The following is a 17,037-nucleotide window of genomic DNA, read 5'->3' as shown; positions in this document are numbered from 1 at the left end:
TGTGGTATAAAAATGATGCATCACAGCTCCAACTGCATGCTGAGTATGTGCCATTTCCCCAGTGCCACCTAAGGCCAGTCCCTGTTGCCATCAGGCTGCTTACAGCTCTGCCTGCCCCTACGAGAAGAGACGGTGAGCTCAGCCTGTGCCTTCACTCACTCATTATTATAAAGTCTTTTTCAGAGTAAGTCAAATTTAGAGAGAGATTTTAATTCCTACTTCCTATTCCTATTTTTACTTTCATAATTCTGCAGTGCTACTGCTCAGCTTCCTCGTTAGTCCCTGCGGATGTGTGTTTGTGATTAATCAAGCCTTTTTCCTTCCGGGAGGTGGGCACCTTTCTGACAGTTACCTAAGGAGGCCTCACTTCCAACAATGCAGTTGGAATCTCAATTGATTTTTAACACAGAAAAGAAATCTTCTTATTCCCTTAATTCTCATTGTCTGGGTAACTGTTTATTTGCCTAATTGGTTCTGCATCAGATACTCTTCATTTCTGTCCTTGGCATTCTGTCACTTTCAGTACTTTAGAAGCACTGATGGAAAGAAAAAGAGGTGAGCAATAAAATCTGAAAGGTGAGAAATTATGGCCACGAGGGACAGCTGGTGTGTCAGCAGTGACAGCTCTCCTTCACAATTTAGGTTTGTTGGCTCTCTGCTGCATGTGTAGTGAGCTAGTGGTAGCAGTGGAATTACTGAATTTTAAATGGAAATCACTGACATCGCTGTGCATGCTGGTGCCTGGGATTTTAAATAGTGCGGCCTTGGCTGGAAAGGGAAGGATTCTTTAATGCATATGCATGAAGACAGTCTTTACCTATAGACCTGAGCAAAGTTATCTATCAAATGTTACAACTTCTCAGGCTAGTAGCCTGGGATGAAATCCAGACCGTGTTGATGTAAGAATGGTAATTCTGCCGTAAGCTTCATTTGTACTAGGATTTCACCTGGGACCTGAATGAGCATACTAGAACAGTGTGATAACAGAATGTTCCTCCACAGCACCCTTTGGCTGGATTTAATTAATTCATTTAGTTTGTAAGCCACTTCTTTGCTAATTAGCCATGTCAATCCACATTTATCTTACTTTGCGCTACAATGTGTTACCTTTCTCCAGCTTTCTCTATTGCTCGTATTTTTTTTTCATCGCAACAAGTTTTTCTCCTGTAATGACACTGTCTTGCATTTTATTTCTGAGTTTGCCCAGCTCTTAATTTTTCTAGTCCTTTCAGTGGCTAATGTTTTTGTTTGTTTTGTTTTTAATGTATTAATCATACTTGATGCATCATTCAGTAGCTTTATTGCATTTTTGCTACTCTATCTATGAAGAACATGATGCTTTTTTATGATAATGTGCTCTTACGATTCCTATCTGTGGTCTTAGATTCTCTCATGGCTTTAAAAAGACTGAGCAAATGCAAAGGCAAAAGGAGATTAATGAAGTTAACCTCTGTCTGCTTAAAAAGAACTTTATTAGTTGTGAATTCTGTTTCCTGTCTCACAGTATGATTCTTTTATTTTAGAGTATGAAGGAGATTTTGAAGCAGATGAAGAAGTTAATGAAGAGGGACAGACTGGTGATCAAATGAACGGAATGTCAAAGTCATCCTCAGATGACAAAAAACATAACTTAGACTATGAAAGGGAGAGTAAAAACTCATCACAGAAGGCACTGCAGGCCTCTGACAGTGACAAAGATGAAAGTGCTGGATATTCTGACAATGACTCAGAGGATGATAAAGAAGGTTAGTTTTTTTCATAACGAGGCTTAGAGAAGTTGACCTGATGCATGTTTTACATTGTGTGCATGTCCAGTACATATGTTGAGTCTGCACAGGAAAAGCCACGCAATTCCTACTGAATTGGTAAAAGATAGCTATTTTATCTGTTCATATTAATTCTACCACCTGTCACTGAAATACAGCCAAACCCACTGGCAATGTAAGCATGTGCCAGCTCACAGCAGACATTGCTGAACTATTTAGTTGCAGAAATGGAGATGGAACCAGTCAGCAAATTAGCTCTAAATACTTGGGACAGATCAGCACTTCATGTCAGTGGTCACCGACACCCAAGAAGCTATGACCACTTACACCTGCTGAGGTTACACACTTTTATCTGAGAAGTCACCAGGAAGCCCAACATACCACCTTATATTTTAGAAGTGCTGTCTTTAATGGCCCCGAATAATCAGAACCTCAGCTTTGTCCTCTGGTACATCACTGACTCTGTCCTGGCTCAGGGAGGAATCGCCATCAGCGTCCATTCTACTTGCAGCAGTTAGGCAGTTTGTGAGGGTCCTTGTTCAAGTCTGGCTGTGAATGAGTAAGAGTCTGAGTCTGTATCCAGACTTGATCCAAATGTAGGTACAAAAGTGTGCAGTGAAGTGTCCAAGACTATTATTATTATTATTAATTCAGAAAGATTAAACTGTTCTGGAATAAATTTTTGTAGAATAAGTTGCATTTTCTGTTATTCAGTTTTTTGGATCAGCACTTTTAATGTCTAGTGTTTTAACTATTGGCCTTTATGCAGTCCAAGCCATGCATCTTCATAAATAATCCCACAGAAAACTTGCAGGCAATTTTTCATTTATTAGAAAAACAATAGAATTCCATCCACCAAGTGGTGAATAAGCCAAAACTGAACTGCCTTTTCCTTCTGGCACAGTGTTTTATTTCTTTCTAACAATTCTCCTCTATGGCTTTGTTAGGTCCTGAGCTGACGTATGTCTTGCTTGTCATAATATGCCAGGATTTCTCCTTTTACTGCTGTTTTAAAATGAATTACTTTATCTTCCTTACGTTTGACAGTCCTATTGTGCAAACTGTTTCTCAAGTTAAATGGAAACATTACTTTCACATTTGTATTTCTAGGTGAATTAAACAAACATAACACAGCTGTTTGTGAAAAGGTTGCAGCTGCAAGAAAGATCCAGTCTTTTTATAAAAAGTATAAAATCCAACAGAAATTCAAATCAGGTTTGAAACCTTGAATCCTTGTTTATAAAATCATTGCAGTGATCAAAAAAAATCTTAATTTTTGTTTTCTCTTGATAATCAGAAATAGCTTGTGATTCATGAATAATCAGTACAATTAAGCATTCTTTTCTGTTTGTTAGTGTAAGGCATTACTAACTTTTTCATGACTTTAATCAGCTGCTTCTCAAGCTCTAGCAGTGTGCGATGATCAAGTGAAAGTGTGTGGATGCACAGGTGTGCATAGGTGTAAAGGAACAGCTAACTGTAAGGGCCTGTCATGGCTACCTATGCATTAAGGCCTCCGTTAAGGGCCACCCTTATTCATCTTCTTTGTACCGGGGTGTGATACTGCTGCATGTGCCAAAACTCACTAATTCAAGATAAATTTTTCTATGATGAGGAGAAAAGGCTGTTGGGAAGCCACCAAATCTCGAAATATGGACATTGAACATCAGCAACTAACAGTGTAAAACAGCTAGTCATCTAGGCAGGGGCTCCTTACTGATCAGCTGGCAGGCACTGCTAATGTTTTTCAATTTGTATTTGCTGTGGCTTGCTTTGTTCTCCTTCACTGCAGTAGCTCAGGACATGCGTTTAAATCATTTACATTCTCTGTGGTTTTAAATAAGACAGGTTTATTCTTCTTTCTTAGCAGCCTGATTTGCTGCTTCTATCTTTTACATCAGCACACTTAATAGAGTATGCATCAGTTATTACTTGCATCTCATCTGGCAATCAGCAGTGGGCCATGGGTGTCCGGTGCTGAGCAGCATTGCCTCTGTGGAAATGAGGGAAGCTGTTTTCAAAGGTGCTTCTTGAGAAGCTCATGACTTGGAGTCAGTTTTCCCTTTGGCCCACAAGAGCTGTGACTTCTTAACCTTTTCTCTGTGACTTTTGGAGAAAGGAGGCAGAGAAACTGGCTTTACTTCATTTTCCCTGTTGTGTTTGCTGAGGATGTAAGGAAGAGGAAGGTAATATTCTAATTTGACATTTGGTATTTTAGTATAAGGAGTGGTTACCCAAATACTGGATGGGGACCTAAAGGGGCTTTTAGAAGTCTAAATATATAAGTACAATAAATAATGGAAGAGGCATGGATTAGGAGCTAGGGATACCGGTGGAAAAACCTTTTTCGTGATCGTTGGTTATATTGTGAAGGCATCTGTTCTGTGCTCTGAACTCTGTTTGACTGCTCCCTGTAGGTGTAAATGACTGTCAACAAGAGGAGCAGTGCTTCCAACATTTATCTTCTCAGGGCAGGAAGCCTAAAGGAGTTCTGCAGTCCTTATTTAGCACTAGTAAATGGTAGACTGTAACATTAGATAAGGATGTTTTAAGGTTACTGCTAGCTTTGGGTGACATTTCAGATCACTGGAATTTTGGATTTCTAGGGACTTTGCATTTAAGTTTGAAGGTTGGGATGATCTTTTTGTTCTGGCTGTAGTGATTAATCTTCAAGGAGATTTCTACGCTTGGGGTGGTAGAAGTATTCAGAAACCAGTTGGTATCTACTCCTTTGCACTTGCACAGAATGTGTTTACAAACAGTAAACAGTGGAACCCAAACTGGTGCAGGGCATTTCCTTCTGCATGAATAGGAAATTTGTTGTAGGAAGGGTTTGTCATCTCCCAAATATCTATTTACTGTTTACTTCATGGAGTCCTCATCTAGTTTTATCCAGATTTGTTTTTAATCCTTTAAAGAAAATGATAACTTTTTTTGCATTGTTTTTGTTAACTACTCTAGGCATTGGTACATGCCTAGAGTAGTTAACAAAATAAAAAAATCACAAAATGCCTGTGATTTTTTTATTCCTGTTTCCTATTTGTTGATTTTTGATGTTTTCCCCTTTGTAATGAAATCTTTCTACTTTTTTTTTTCACCACTGAACAGAAGAGGTGGAGAGAAGGGATGAAAAAGATGTGGGCTTTTCCCAACTGAGGTGTAATAATAAATTTATGAAAAATAAGAACCTCTGAGTGCTGCTATAGTAGAACTAACATGCTGATAGCAATGGGATCTGGATTTTTATGAGTACATGCTGTGGACAGATTTTGTCTCATCTTAGTTCAGTATATCATTACACTTGTTCAAGAGTGTCTGAATTCATTAGGCCTCTTGGGTCAGTTCAGCCAGCATATAGAGTTTTAGAGTAATACCCAGATAACTGAGGTGCCAAAGATGTTACTTTTGCATACAATATTATGAATCAGACATAAATAAAGAGCATGTAAGAGAGACCTTGGCATTCAAATCCTTGTGGACCATTGCCCTGTGAATAAATTGGAGAGAATCACTGGCAATTCCCATAGTACAATATGTAAACTGCACATTTAAGTTGTTCTGTCTCTGAACTTGCTTGTTTATATTCTTATAAGTGTCTTTAGGAGTGATGATGTTTTCTGGGAGTCTAAACATACCTACCGTTAGAACACAGGTGCAAGTCCAGTGAAGACTGGAAGTAACTGAGTCATTACCGGGTGGTGGCTGTCCAGTAATTTGTGCCTGAAATCCATTGCAGTAGAGATCCTAGAGGGTGGACACCCACCTCACATTTGGTACCACTCATTATCCTTGCTGCCAGTCTCTGTGAAGATGTCGAAGTTAGAATGAGCGTCTGCCTGAATAACTTCCCCAGAGATGCGGCAGCTTCCTCACACCACCGCTAAAGCATGCTGGGAGGTGGAGTTGCATTCTGTTCCTTTTCCTTGGCTACTTTTAAGGAAAATTGAGGAGTTTTCTTGAATTGATAGTTTGGCATCTATACAAGGCAGTCCATTAATTTAGAATTGCAGTTTCCATTCAAACACACCTTCTTTGTTCTTGTTTTAAAATTCATGGGAGTAGTTGATGTATTTTAGGGAAGTTTTAGCTTCCATTTTTGAGGTTCTTTTAAAAGCAGTCCTGCAAAGTTTTTGTAATACAATGCAGATGAAAAGGATAATTTAGATATTACAAAAAATTGCAATGAGCCTTCCTCAGATCCACAGTGGAAGAAGAGGCATAGAGGCTGCTGGAAGACTGTGGCTGCAGGAAGAAATAATGCGTCACAGATTGGCTCCTGTGGCTCTGAGATTAGCTGTTCAGGGACAGACCGTGGGTCCAAATTCTACCTCTGGCCTTTGGCCAGCAGCAAATGTCTAGGAAAAATAGAAGAAAAGGGCAAGAATACTGTGCTGCTTCCCCACTGTTTCTTCCCACACCTGTAATTAGCTGTTGGCAAGGGTGGTCCCTTTTACTTATTAGGCCTAACTGGATTTTTCTTCCTTGAGTTTGACTAATCTCTTCTTGAACCCATATGAACTTTGGACACCAGCAATGCTGTGTAGCAGTAAGCTCTACTGTTCAGCTAAATGTTAGATGAAGGATTATTGCTTTTTTTTTCCCCTCAAATTTTCCATTTATGAATTTCATATGATGGTCCCTGTATGTTTTTTTAGAGAGGACAGTGAACTTCATCTCCAGTTCAACTTGAATAGTTTACACATGATTTTGGAGATCTTTATCATACTTACTGAGATAACAGGAGTGCACTAACGGACTGTTGCTATGGTTGAAATCTTTTATCAAATGGAGCTCAAGAAACTATTCTAAAACCTGTCTGAGTCATATGTAGAGGTACTTTTGGAGGTGTATTTCTGTGTGATTGATGGAGCTAATCTGGTTAATTTCCATTATCAGAAAAAAATATGTTAAATGGCTTTGATTTTAACACTGATACCTCTGGGCAATGTTCTTCTATTACACTTATTGGAATTTTGTCATGATATCCTCAGATGGTGTAATTCAGAGATTGATATCAGATGAGCGTTTGTCCCTTTGTGCATAGCAAAGGGAACTCGTGGCCAATGAATGCAGATGTTTTAGTGACAAATACTAAAACAAAACGATGTTTGCTATTTCTAGATAGGAGGCCTGCACACTGTCTCTCATCCATCAGTACTCAGTATAGCAGTGAAGATGACTCTCATGCTGAAACGATGAAAGACAACGTTAAAGACAAAGAGGAGTATAGTATCAAAAGAGCATCTGATGATGCATCACATGCACAATATGGAAATAAGAACGGGGAGAACAAACTGCTCAGAATGGAGGAAAATCAGGAAACTTTTGCACTGGAAAAGGAAGGAATAGATGAAGCAGAAAAGGCAAAACGAGAAGATCTAACAGCAAGGGAAGATACTGGAATTTTTCATGACAATATAATGGCAATACAGCGTCAAAGTCCTGAAGTTAATGGGGAACTCAAACAGGCTGGGTCAGTAGAAAGTAACATAGAGGAAGATGGGGAGAAAAATGCAAGCACCAGGAGGGATGATGGGGAGGAAAGTCTTCTAGTGCCTTTGGAAAGCAATATGACAGAAGTGGAAGATAGCAATGAAGAGTCTTCTCAGAGTGATGAAGGAGGTGGTGAGTACAGTCCCTCTGCACAACAGTGAGTGACTAGTGCAAGCGTTACTGTATTTGCCTTTATACTAAGTCGTGGTGCAGCATGGGGAATGCAGTTGCTGGACTGTTTTCAAGCTACTAGAACACTCTGTACTGCTGTGAGCTAAATAATCACCCAGAATGTAACCTTGGTTAGTTGTTTCTTTTCCAGTGTTTCCAGTGTAAGGCTTTGGCTATTCTTTTTTACTCCAGTAGTTGGGTTTCACATATCATGCAATTATTATAAAATCCAAACATGATTTATTACCTATGGGAGAATCTGTATGCCAGATTGGGGGACTGTTTATAATGTCGAAATACTAGATTCAAAAAGAACACCAAAAATTACCATGTGAATCATGGTGGAGCAGATGAAGATCAGAACTACGTCAGTTGATCCATGGTTGTGTTGTTTCACTCTGTCATGGATTTGCTGGCAAAGAGCAAATCAGTTAGCTGTGTGACACCTTGTTTTTACTGTGATAAAATGGGCATCTTGCAGTTTCAACCTTACCTTTATGGATAACGGGCAATTTATAAAAGGTTGGCCACATAAGCAAGGCTTTGCATTATTATATCTGGGGAATGGGACAAATGTAAGCCCTTGCTTTGCAATGTCATCCAGGTCATGGGGGAAATGTCTTGGATGCTGTTAAATCAGGCAGTGTAAAAGAATAGTTGTCTGCACTGGTGCTGACATAAAGGAGAGCCACAAACCATGGTAGATGAAATTTCCAGTTGTCTTTCTGTATGGTGGATTTGCAGTGGAATGTAGAATGCTTTTCCTTTACCTCAACAGAAATTATTGGTTCTGTTTCTATTGCTTTCTGGTCACTGTAGTGCATCTATCTAAGATAGCCATGTGTGGAATAAAGAATTTGAATGCTGGTGCTTAATGCTTTGCAAGTCTGTTGCTGCTGGGTTACTTTGACTGTCTTGTGCATTGCTTTTGCTTTGTTACGCATTCAGAATTGAGACAGTAAAGACAGTAACATACTATTCATTGAATAGTGCTGAAGTCTTCGAAGATGTTTGCTTCTGAAACCCCTCTCTTCACTTGTGTGAAAGAAACTTCAATTTAAGCACCTTCACCACTAGGTTCAGATGAGTCGAGTAAGAACTACTGAAGAAGACAGAACTTTAAAAACCTAGAGGACAGAATATTACGCTGTAATACAAAACCAAGGAAAGACCAATCAAATGTGTCAAGCCAGTATCAATCTGGTACCGAGTTAGCCTAAGACAATAGCGTTGTTCTTTATTAGCATAAATTCAGATTGATATCAGATGAGCGTTTGTCCCTTTGTGCATAGCAAAGGGAACTCGTGGCCAATGAATGCAGATGTTTTAGATTGTCCAAATGTTATGTAGGTAACAGCATTTACGTCTTAATCAAGTCCTGCATCATCTCTGCTGCCAGGAGACTACCTGAGATTCAGGGACAGTGCAGATCAAGGAAGGACAAGAAAAATCATTGAATCATAAAAATTACAGATAGGAATGACTTCCTAAATTGCATACAGATTTTTCCCTGTCTACATGGGAGTTGTCTAGGTAAATTTTATAGTAAATGAAGAATTGCCAAGGAACTGCGTGTAGAGCAATGATGGAAAAAGATAATACCCTTTCTGAGATATACTGAGCATGCTAAAGAAATATTGTGGGGTAACAAAGGTCACATGGGAATCTTAGCTTCCTCTAGGCACTTAGCACAGTTGCTGCCATGATAAAGATTCTAATTCAAAAATATAAGGATGTCTATAGTCTTAAAAGAAATGCCAGATGGTTACAACTCCTGCTACTCCAGTCCTCCAAAAGGCTGAGGGCTAAAAGCCTCCAGAGACACCCAGGGGGCTGAAAGAGCTCAGTCCTTTACTGCGACTGCAGAATTGGTTCTCAGTCTGTTCTTGGGCCTCTCTGATTTTTTCACATGAACTTCTCTGTAGGGCTGGTCATTCTCATCAGCCGTCCAGCCTGTGTTTAGATGAGACTGTTTTGGTTTTGCCCCGATGAGACCCATCATGCTCTGCTCGTGACAGGATTTCTTCTAACCAGTGCTGTCATTAACAGTGCAGAACTAATTTATCAGAGAAAATTGTATATGCTGAAGAAAGCAAAAGGTGCAAAACGCTCCTCTGGGGTTGTTCAGTTGCAGGCTGAGTCTGGGCAAATCACAACTGGTGGTGTGACAGGATCTGTCAGAAGTATGGAAATACCTGGGATGGGCTCCTGCTGCACGTTTTCTGATCTTGCTGTGCTTTTTGTGACAAGGACATATTGCTGATCGCAAGAGAGAGGATTATTGTGAGCAGTATTTGTCATCCTTCCCTGCGCTCTTGTTTTGATAGATTGTCAATTCCCTTTTGTCAAATGTTACACAGGCAGTAAACTGCGAAGAATGGGAACTGCCAGCTAGTCAGACTTCAGGCCTGTAATCAGGTCAAAGGAAAATATATGCACCATACGTAGCAAAGCACTTGGTATTTCAGCAAGACGAAGAAAGTGCTGCCTGTACCTCTGTGTGAGGCAGCCAAGGGATGCCCTGGAGCAGAAAGCTTCTTGTCTTCTCTGCAGAGCTGAAATGTCAGAATGATTCAAGCAGGTTGTGCACTACTGCACAGAGACTATTGTCAGGATCTCCTGGGTCCCAGGAGGAACCTTATAAATGCTCAACTTTCATGGTTCCTTGCAGAGCAGATCTTAGTGCTTCACCCAGGTGAAATGTGAGAGCAAGGAGTGAAGCCATCACTGCCCTTTAGGACCTATGGTATAGGCAAAAAGGCATTCATGCTGAGCAAGTGCCTTTTGTACTGTAGACTGAAATGGTCTTTTAAAAATTTTCTCACATTTCTTTTCAGAGCTGTGTGGGTGCAGGGTGCTAACGGGGTAGGAAGGATGGGTATAAGCATAAAGTAGGAGGAAGAAGAAGAAAAAATAAAAACAAAAGTGAAAAAAAGAAGGAAAATAACATATATGAGGGCGAGTAGCAAGACAGAATCAACAGTGTAGAAAAAAACAACCTCATAGGAAAAAGGTGAGCGAGCACAGGGTGTGCATTGGCAAGAGAGAGGCGGGGATTTGGGAAGAGAAGAGTGCAAGGTTGTGGCAGGGAAGACAGTGTTAAGTCTTCTCCCCACTGCAAGCTAGTGGCAACAACACCTCTCCCACTCCTGGACTTTTCAGTGCCCTGTCTGACTCTGAAGCAGCAGGCAGATTAAATCCCATACACACAGCTACATGTATAAAGAAATCAGTCTCATAAGAATTGATAGCCATTTTTCTTAATAAATTGCTGGAGGGAACATTCTGCCACATGCAAGTACATGTGATTTCAATACATGACACCCAGAAGTGACAGCGATCCATAGAAGACCTGTACAAACGTTCTGAGGCAAGACAGTATTTCTGTGGCTTAAGTGGGCAATTTGGATGAGACTAGTGGCCAGGTCGGGCAGTCTTATTGTGCTTATTTTTATGCAACTGATTTTCTTCTAGCAGAGCTCCTAGTAACTTCAGAAGTGCCCGACAGATCAGCCCAGAGGCACATCTCTCACAGTAGTCTGTGTCTCGCAGTGGCAAGAGAAGATGCTATTCACAAACATGAGAACCTCTGTTTTCTGAATTTCACTCATTTTGTAGCTCTTCTGCACTCCAATCTGTTGTATAATAGCTGTTAGAAAAAAATGCCTGCCAATCCTTTGGTATCCATTTATGCATCTGATGTCCATGAGTTTGTCTAGTCTGTTTTGAATCTGCTGATACTGCCAGCCCTTCAGGCTCCTGTCACAGCAGGTTCACTGCTTCTGTCCTGTCCATTCTTTATGAAGCCCAAAATTTTGGGTAGCTTTATTACATCCTCTACTGCAGAGTGGCCCAAAGTCAGCCAGTTCCTTAGTGTGGGAGCATTAGCTTTTTACTCATGGCTCCTTATTTTTATTTTCAGAGAAATCGAAATAAGGTGTTGCTTGAAAGTCAAGATATCATACCATGTAACATCTCTTTATCTAGGCTGTGAGTCATGATTTAGCCAGAAACATGTTGAGTGGTTTGTTGTGGCAATTGGTTTCAGTCTCTGTATTTTTGTAACAGAAGACCAAGTCAGGATTCAGATCTTTTTTCCTCGCTGGCTGAAAGCCTGCTCCTTTACTCTCAAACAAAATACTTTGTCTAAATAAAATGCCATAGGCTGATTCTGGGAAGATCATTGGTGAAGATATTGAAAAGTGTGCATGTTCTCACTGAGCCTTGACGTAGAACTTGTCGGTAGACATCTAGAAACTGAAACTTGGCACAAGTGTCTCTGCAGCATTTCCACTGCATAGATGAAGCTGACCAGTGTGCTGCTTCATGTCACATACAGTAATAAGATCTAGAAATGTTGTGATTGTCTCCTTTATGATCTGAAAGTTATGCTTGACATAAGTATTGAGTACAAGCAATTGACTGAGTTACTCCCTTTTGGTCAAAGACATGATTGTTCCAAACTGCAGAGGAGCAGTCTGAAACATCTGACCACTGGCACCATCCAAACAGCAACAGGAATTAATCAAGTCTCACACTAACAGTCATAACACAAACAACAGTGGGCAGCTGTTTCAGAGATGTACCTGAAGGGCTGTGGTTCCTAATGGACACAGTATACTGGCAATAGAGGCCATTTGGCAGTAAAACCAAGTGCGAGATTTGACTTTATGCTGTCAATCCATACCAGTGGCAAACTAGCAAGCTCTTTGTGTAAAAGACTAAGCCAATAAGTGTATCAGAAAAGGAAAGATATAGAAAACTGATGGAACTTGAAGGGAGAAACCTGGGTCACTGGAGGGAAGAGCTCTCAGAGGAGATGCTGAAAGGATCGGACTGTGTACATGGCTGGAATAGTGCTCATAAAGAAGTTGTTTAGTATTACTAGCTTGAAAGCCATTCACGTAATCATCCGGCAAGTCATAAAGCAAAAATGGAACAGATAGCACAATTTTAACAATAATGTCAAATGTATGACTTGACTGTGAAGCATCATAATCATTGCATTTACAAGAGCAGAAAATACTTCCCCACTTATTTATAGATAAGCATATGTCTTCAGTCACTTATGTTACTTTGGGGAATTGCGGAATCATCAGAACTGTAGTTGGGAGCTTAATATAGAATTTTTTTTTTTTTTAAAGTATTCAAAGAACAATAACAATTTTATGTCTATAAAACAATGTTGTTGCTTGTACGTTAAACCCCTCTCAGACTGCCTAACAAAAGCAATCTCACTGTTTTGTGAAAATGTTGTGGAAGATTGCCGCTCTATGTTTCAATAGATGCTCCTGCGTGAATTTTCCCTTGGATTTTTAATGGTTGTCTCCATTTGGTTTTAATCTACTTTAAAAAATTATGGCTGGTGAAGATTTACATGGCTCCAATCGGGTATGCCCTAACATTTCAAATTTTAATGCAAGCTGAGATAGCTGGATGACTTCTATTCCCCTTTTGCTTTTTAATGGTTTCTCTTTCTTGCTTCCTCTTTTGTAACTTTGTGATAGTTTTTGAAGATTGCAAACCAGTCCAGGAAGAAATAGCAAAGGCAATTGGAAATGATCATCATGTGAATTCTGAACCTGAAGCTAGCGATTCCTGTGCAGATGAGGAAGAAGAGAACGTAACAAGTACAGAGTGTGATGCCAATGAAGGTGAGGTTGGCCGTCGATCAGGGGCATGGATTAAATCTTATTCATCTGAAGTCTTTTTATAGAAGTGTTTTCCCTTTCCCTTTCCTTTCTAGGCTATCAAGCCCTCCTTGTGCTCTTTTCTTTCCTAACTTGTATAAAATTGGGTGATGACTAGCTGTCTTCTGTAGTCATGTATAAGTAATGCTTTTTTGGCAGTTACAATGGTCCTAGGTAAAGAATCCAGGCCATGAAAAAACTGGCTGCCAATCAAGAAAATAGCTGTGGAAAGCAGGAATCTAGTGAGTTTCCCTTTGCTTCCAGGTAGTGCAGGGCCTCCTTGGGAAATGCATTGTCAAGACAGGCAGGATGAGACTGACAGACTAGGTATGAAGCTGAACTGCAGACTTGATCTCCATGCTGTACCGTTAGTCTGCCGAACTCATCTCCCTGTTAGCAGTTGGCATAATTGGCAGTGAAAAATTTTAGCTTGATCTTGGTTCCCTCCAAGAATGTTTCTGGTCCTTGCAACCCTAGCAGTTTATTGCTGGAGACTTGATCTGCCTGGCAGAAGAGCCTTGCGTATTATACAGGGGGTATTAAAGCCAGCCATCCTGCTGCAGCAGTGAGCCATAGTGAAAGTAAATGTTAAGAGTCTACTCCACAGTAGCAATGAGTCTGAAAAAAGAAGAAAACTATAGGTTAAAACTGACCTCAGTCTGCACTGTTGCTCTTACATTTTCTTCTTCCATCCTCTAAGAGTCTAACAGCTGGCAGGAACAGGTCATATACGTTGTTTTTAAATTGCTAGTTGTGCACTGTCTTGTACTTTGGCACATTAATCCAGGGTGTTCTAAGGTTTTTTCTGGTCAGCTGGGAGCCTTTTGATCGTCTTCCTCTATGTAGCCTAAGAACATAGTCTTTTAAGGTTTGTTGTCTTTCATCCAGAAGGTGTATACAGGAGGCTGGAGATTCCTTCTCATCTCTGGTCTGTCAGTAATTGTCTTTTTATCGGTAATTCTTTCTCAGATGAGATTGTTTCTGCCTTGGTCTCATCAGCTGACCGCAAACAACTGTCTATAACATTTAATTTCAAAGTCCAATAGTCTTCATGTGTTGGTCTTCACAAGGATCTATGTTTCTGATGCATAGACCAGGATAGAAAGTATGTAGTTCCTGGGCAGCCTGACTTCTGTGCCAATTGTCCCTCCAAATCAGGGTTGAAACATGTTTGCTTCCCTGGCAGGTGGTCTTTGGAAAGCCTGGAATCTCCTAGTTGTTAACTTCTGAGGTTTGCACGGTGCCTCATTTTGAATACTTCAAATCTGAAGCAACTTCACAGTTGCCGTTATCATTCCTGCCCAATGCAAGACCTCACTTTACAGAAGGGAATACTTTGTAAGCAGCAGCCAGAGTAAATTAACTCCTCTCTCTGCTAATGAAGCAGGTGAACACGTAGACTATACCACGCACAACACAGCATTTGGTTTCTTTTAGACAAAGTGAACAAAGCATCTATTTTAAAGGGACTGGCAAAATCCATTACATTAGACTCAGTCCAATATTAGCGCCTTGACAGTTCGGACACTATACTTTGTGGAGACAGTAGTATTTAACTCTGAGTTGGGATGACAGTTTGGGATGGTTTTTTTCATTTTGTATCAAAACTTCCATTAGAAATTTTTTAAATGATTACATGTTACTGATTTTGATAGTGGGCCTGAGCTCTCCTAGATTCAGGAGGTAGGATTTTCAGTTGTGAGTGCTGTAAAAATATTATAGTGATTGATAACTGTATAAAAGAAGAAAAATTTTGAAATATAAGGGACAGAAAGCTAGTAGTAAACATAAGCAACAAACCTGATGCAAGATGTGTCTGGATGAAGGCATGATTTCTCATATTGCAAAATGTAGAGTTTTTAATTTTAAAGTGTGGTCTAGGGTTCAGGCAATATGTGGTCTGGTGGGAGGAAACAACCTGCTGGCTCCCTCCTCTCCTCTCCTTCCCCAACCTCCATTCTCTCTCTGGAAACTCTCTTCTCAGCCTGTCCTTTCTTCTTCTGGTTCCTTGACTGTCTGCAGCTGCTTGAGCTGCCTTGTGCACCTTCTGCTTTCCTCTGCAGCAAACCTGCCCCGTGAGTGAATCAGGTCCAGCTCTGAAGGGCAGGAAGGGCAGAGTGACAGTGGGGAGCAGCAAGGCCAGTGGAAGGGTTGTGGGAAACTGGACACAAGCTCCACTCTGCTGGCAGAGACAGGCCGACTAACAGTGTCCTCCAGGCCTGTTTGTCACCTGGTGTCTTCTCTGGCTGCCGTTCCAGAGATGGGGTCTAGTTGCCCAAGCAGGCAGCAAAAAGCAGTGATTGTGGAGTGCAGCAGTAGTGCAAGAAAGTAAAATAAGTCAAAAACAGTGGGAGATGATTTGGGGCAAGACAGCCTTTGCCCGGTTTGAGAAAGGGTAGCTTGGGAAAGACATTGCTCTGTGCTCCGTTCAGTGGCACAAAACTTCTCATTTTCTAAAGAATAGGAACCTGCCACATTTGTACAAAACACCGATGCAGCAGCACAGACTGCTGGGGGTGCCTGCCCAGGGACAGATCCTGGAGCACCAAATTCAATGAGGGCATTGCTGTTAAATTCCCAGGGAGGCAGGAATCAACCGTGTATTATTCCCCCGGTGTAATTACAGAATCCATGGGAAGCAATTACCCATTTTACATGAACAGCTGAGTATTCTTCTTCCTCTGCGTGTGTATTTTACATGAGCAATTTACCATCTATTTCTGAATTTTTGAATGTTACTGTCAAGCTTATACCTATTTCATATACACACCTGAGCTCCCTGCTAGGCAGGTTAGGGAAGGATGGAGAGTAGGCAGGGCAGGCAGAACTGTCAGAGTTGAAAGCTGGTCATGCATCAGCATTTGGGCTTAAATTAGTTACGCCAGATGCCACAACGGCAGCACTAGAAACGTAGTCAGAGCACAGGTGCGTGATGAGAAGCAGCACAGCAAGTTTTTTTCTTGTCACCATACTGATGCCCCTTCATTGCTTGGGAGAGATAGCATCTTTAATAATAACCCTGTAAAACAGCCTTAACACTAACACAGTTCTCAATAAAACTAATGTTTTGATTATTTCTTAATAGCACCAGATGGAGCTTTCTTGGCAGAAGGAACAAGAACACTTCATGTGCAGAAGGCAGCAGAACAAGTGGTACGAGAAGGGCAGATGGTAGGGGAGAGACAAGCACTTGAGAAGGAAGATTTTATTGCTGAGGGAGGTGATGCTTGCACCGAAGAGGCAGGAGAAGAAATGGCATGGGCGGGAGATTTGCTGCCCAAGGAAGACACAGTGGCTGTGCTGCAGGCAGAGGGTCAGCTGGCAGTGGAGGAATCTGCACCTGAGGAGAGCACCATGGCAGAAGAAGATCCCAAAGCAAAGGGGACAGGGAAGAGAATGGAGTCTGGTGCAGAGGTGGCACCCGGGGAGCAGGAAGTTCTGATGGAGGGGATGGGGAGCAAGGCAGCACTGGGAGACCAGGCACCTGGGGGAGAGGAGCCGGCAGGGGCAGGAGCACTGCTAGGCAGGGAGGCAGATGGAGCAGTGTCCAAGGGGGAGGAGGCGGGTGGGGAGGTCTCTGAGGGAAGACAGGCTGTGGAGGAGACTGTGGAGGTGGCCTCCAAGGCAAAGGAGGCTGTGGGAGCGACAGGGCCTCCAGTGAAGGAGGTGGTGGGTGAGACGATGTCTGAGGCAGAGGAGGCCATGGAGGAGGGAGGTTTCACAGGGAAGGGTGTTGTGGCGGGTGCTGTGTTGGAGAGAGAGGAGGCTGTGGAGGATGCCAGCTTGGCAGAAGAAGGGATTGCTGAGGTAGCTGGCCCTGAAGGAGAAGAGTCTGTAGAGGAAGCCATTTCTGAAAGGAAGGAGGCTGTGGAGGATGCTAGCTTGGCAGAAGAAGGGATTGCTGAGGTAGCTGGCCC

General features: G+C 41.5%; 1 protein-coding gene across 1 annotated transcript in view; it reads left to right on the top strand.

Moving 5' to 3' along the window:
* The window catches only part of ERICH3 (glutamate-rich 3), a 32,129-nt gene that overhangs the window by 12,196 nt on the left and 2,896 nt on the right, over positions 1 to 17,037 (top strand). The window contains exons 11-14 of the mRNA XM_009320669.1: positions 1,524 to 1,745; positions 6,888 to 7,391; positions 12,938 to 13,084; positions 16,206 to 17,026. Of these exons, the coding sequence (XP_009318944.1) occupies positions 1,524 to 1,745; positions 6,888 to 7,391; positions 12,938 to 13,084; positions 16,206 to 17,026 (1,694 nt within the window). The remainder of the gene's footprint in view (positions 1 to 1,523; positions 1,746 to 6,887; positions 7,392 to 12,937; positions 13,085 to 16,205; positions 17,027 to 17,037) is intronic.

This window comes from Pygoscelis adeliae, unplaced genomic scaffold (assembly GCF_000699105.1).
Source record: "Pygoscelis adeliae isolate BGI_AS28 unplaced genomic scaffold, ASM69910v1 Scaffold402, whole genome shotgun sequence".
Classification (NCBI taxonomy): Eukaryota; Metazoa; Chordata; class Aves; order Sphenisciformes; family Spheniscidae; genus Pygoscelis; species Pygoscelis adeliae.
This window is presented reverse-complemented; position numbering and strand designations above follow the sequence as displayed.